This window comes from Poecilia formosa, unplaced genomic scaffold, assembly GCF_000485575.1.
Source record: "Poecilia formosa unplaced genomic scaffold, Poecilia_formosa-5.1.2 Scaffold798, whole genome shotgun sequence".
NCBI classification, from domain to species: Eukaryota; Metazoa; Chordata; class Actinopteri; order Cyprinodontiformes; family Poeciliidae; genus Poecilia; species Poecilia formosa.
This window is the reverse complement of record NW_006800737.1, coordinates 2,290-4,053: the sequence shown is the minus strand read 5'-3', so window position 1 is coordinate 4,053 and position 1,764 is coordinate 2,290. Positions and strand designations below refer to the sequence as shown.

The window sequence follows — 1,764 nt, the reverse complement described above, 5'->3', positions numbered from 1 at the left end:
ATCGTTCTCCACCTCGTTCTCTACCTCGTTCTCTACCTCGTTCTCCACATCGTTCTCTAGATCGTTCTCTAGATCGTTGTCTAGACGTCTGTTGGCTGTTCAGATAGCGTATGTAAAACACAGGACAGTTCTGTTTCTGTTCTCTAAAACCTAAAAACAAGGAGGGATCAGGGATGGTGAATATTCTAAATCTGACAAACAACAAAGTATGTCCAGAACCGCCCCGTTAGGTCCAGAACCGCCCCGTTAGGTCCAGAACCAGCCTCAGGTCTATTTCCACATCTTCTCTCTTCGTAGAACTTTATCGTCCGGTGAAAGTTTCTCTTTGTTTCTGTCTTCTGGTGAAGTTCTACTGATGGTTCTGGTCCATGATTGGTTCGTACCGGACCGGTCTAGTGAGAGACGGAACCAGGCTCCAGAACAGTTTGGTTCTTCTTTCAGACGGTCTAGGTTGGTTCTGGAAGAACCCAGAGAGTCTGTTTGTACAGTTCAACCCGGAACCAGGGACCCGGCAGAGAAGCAAACAGGCAGAACCAACCGGACCGAAGCTGAAACACTCGGAACCAGAACTCAGAGAAGGAACCGGACTGGATGCTAAGATCAGAACCTCTGAGCTGGTCATGTGACCTGGTTCTGGTTCTGTTGGGTTCTAACCGCCGCCCGTCTCTCTGTCTGACCCGCAGCGCTCAACGAGCCGACCATCGACTACGGCTTCCAGAGGTTACAGAAGGTCATCCCCCGTCACCCCGGAGACCCCGAGAGGTTACCCAAGGTCAGTGCAGCGCCGCAGGTTAAAGGTCAGACTGCAGCTTGGACCCACGATGCACCTGTCAGTCCGACGCCTATGAACCGGCTGAGTGGGTTCTGTCTCAGTTCAAAGCTCCCTGGTCCGGTTCTGCTGGACGGACTGGGTGCTGACCGGGTCGGGTTTTGATCCGTCTCATCAGGGAGGTCCAGATGTTCTGATCCTGGAAGCAGAAAATAATCAAGATTTTATTTAATTTGCTTTGAGGGAAAGAAATGTTTTAAATCGCATGAAAAAAATGCTACAAAATAAAATGTAAAATAATAAATAAAAAATTCGACACGTTTATTTAAAATGTTCTAAATGCATTTATTTCAGTCTCCAGTGATGTATATTAATCGTTTTTTCCACATTTTTATTTAAATTTGAACGTTTCCAGTTTAAAACTTCACCAGCTGCCTGATTGGTGCGTTCAAACATTAAAAGCTGAAAACTCCTGCAGCCTGTAAACGCATCATCTAGCTACTTGGTCTGGGTTTTGGGTCCAGAAAGAAACTGATGGAGGTTTTGGGAGGATTACAAAATAAAATGAAATAAAAATAAATAAAAATTAAAATATGCATTGAAATCTTTGTAGAAAGTCTTTATAGTCCTACACAAATATAGAAAATGTAAAACAGAAAAAAGACGAAGTCGTCCAGATTAACACAGGAGGCCTGGAATGATGGGAAAAGTGCAGCAGGACATCGGAATCGAGCGAAATCCGGCACTTTTTATTGGTTCATAAAACTGGGCCAATATGAACGACCAACATTTACATTAAACTAGTTTCTGCTCATTTTTCCACCTTGCTAGCGCTGTGTTAGCGAGGAGGTTAGCGCTGTGTTAGCGAGAAGGTTAGCGCTGTGTGAGCGAGAAGGTTAGCGCTGTGTTAGCGAGAAGGTTAGCGCTGTGTTAGCGAGAAGGTTAGCGCTGTGTTAGCGAGAAGGTTAGCGCTGTGTTAGCGAGAAGGACAGCAC

At 45.5% G+C, this 1,764-nt stretch overlaps 1 protein-coding gene across 1 annotated transcript in view; it reads left to right on the top strand.

Annotated features, from left to right (window-relative positions):
- LOC103131633 (transcription factor COE3-like) overlaps window positions 1-1,010 on the top strand; it is a 92,271-nt gene extending 91,261 nt beyond the window's left edge. Inside the window, exon 10 of the mRNA XM_016666789.1 lies at window positions 684-1,010. Coding sequence (XP_016522275.1) covers window positions 684-934 — 251 coding nt within the window. The 3' untranslated portion in view covers window positions 935-1,010. The remainder of the gene's footprint in view (window positions 1-683) is intronic.
- Window positions 1,011-1,764: the final 754 nt, after the last annotated feature.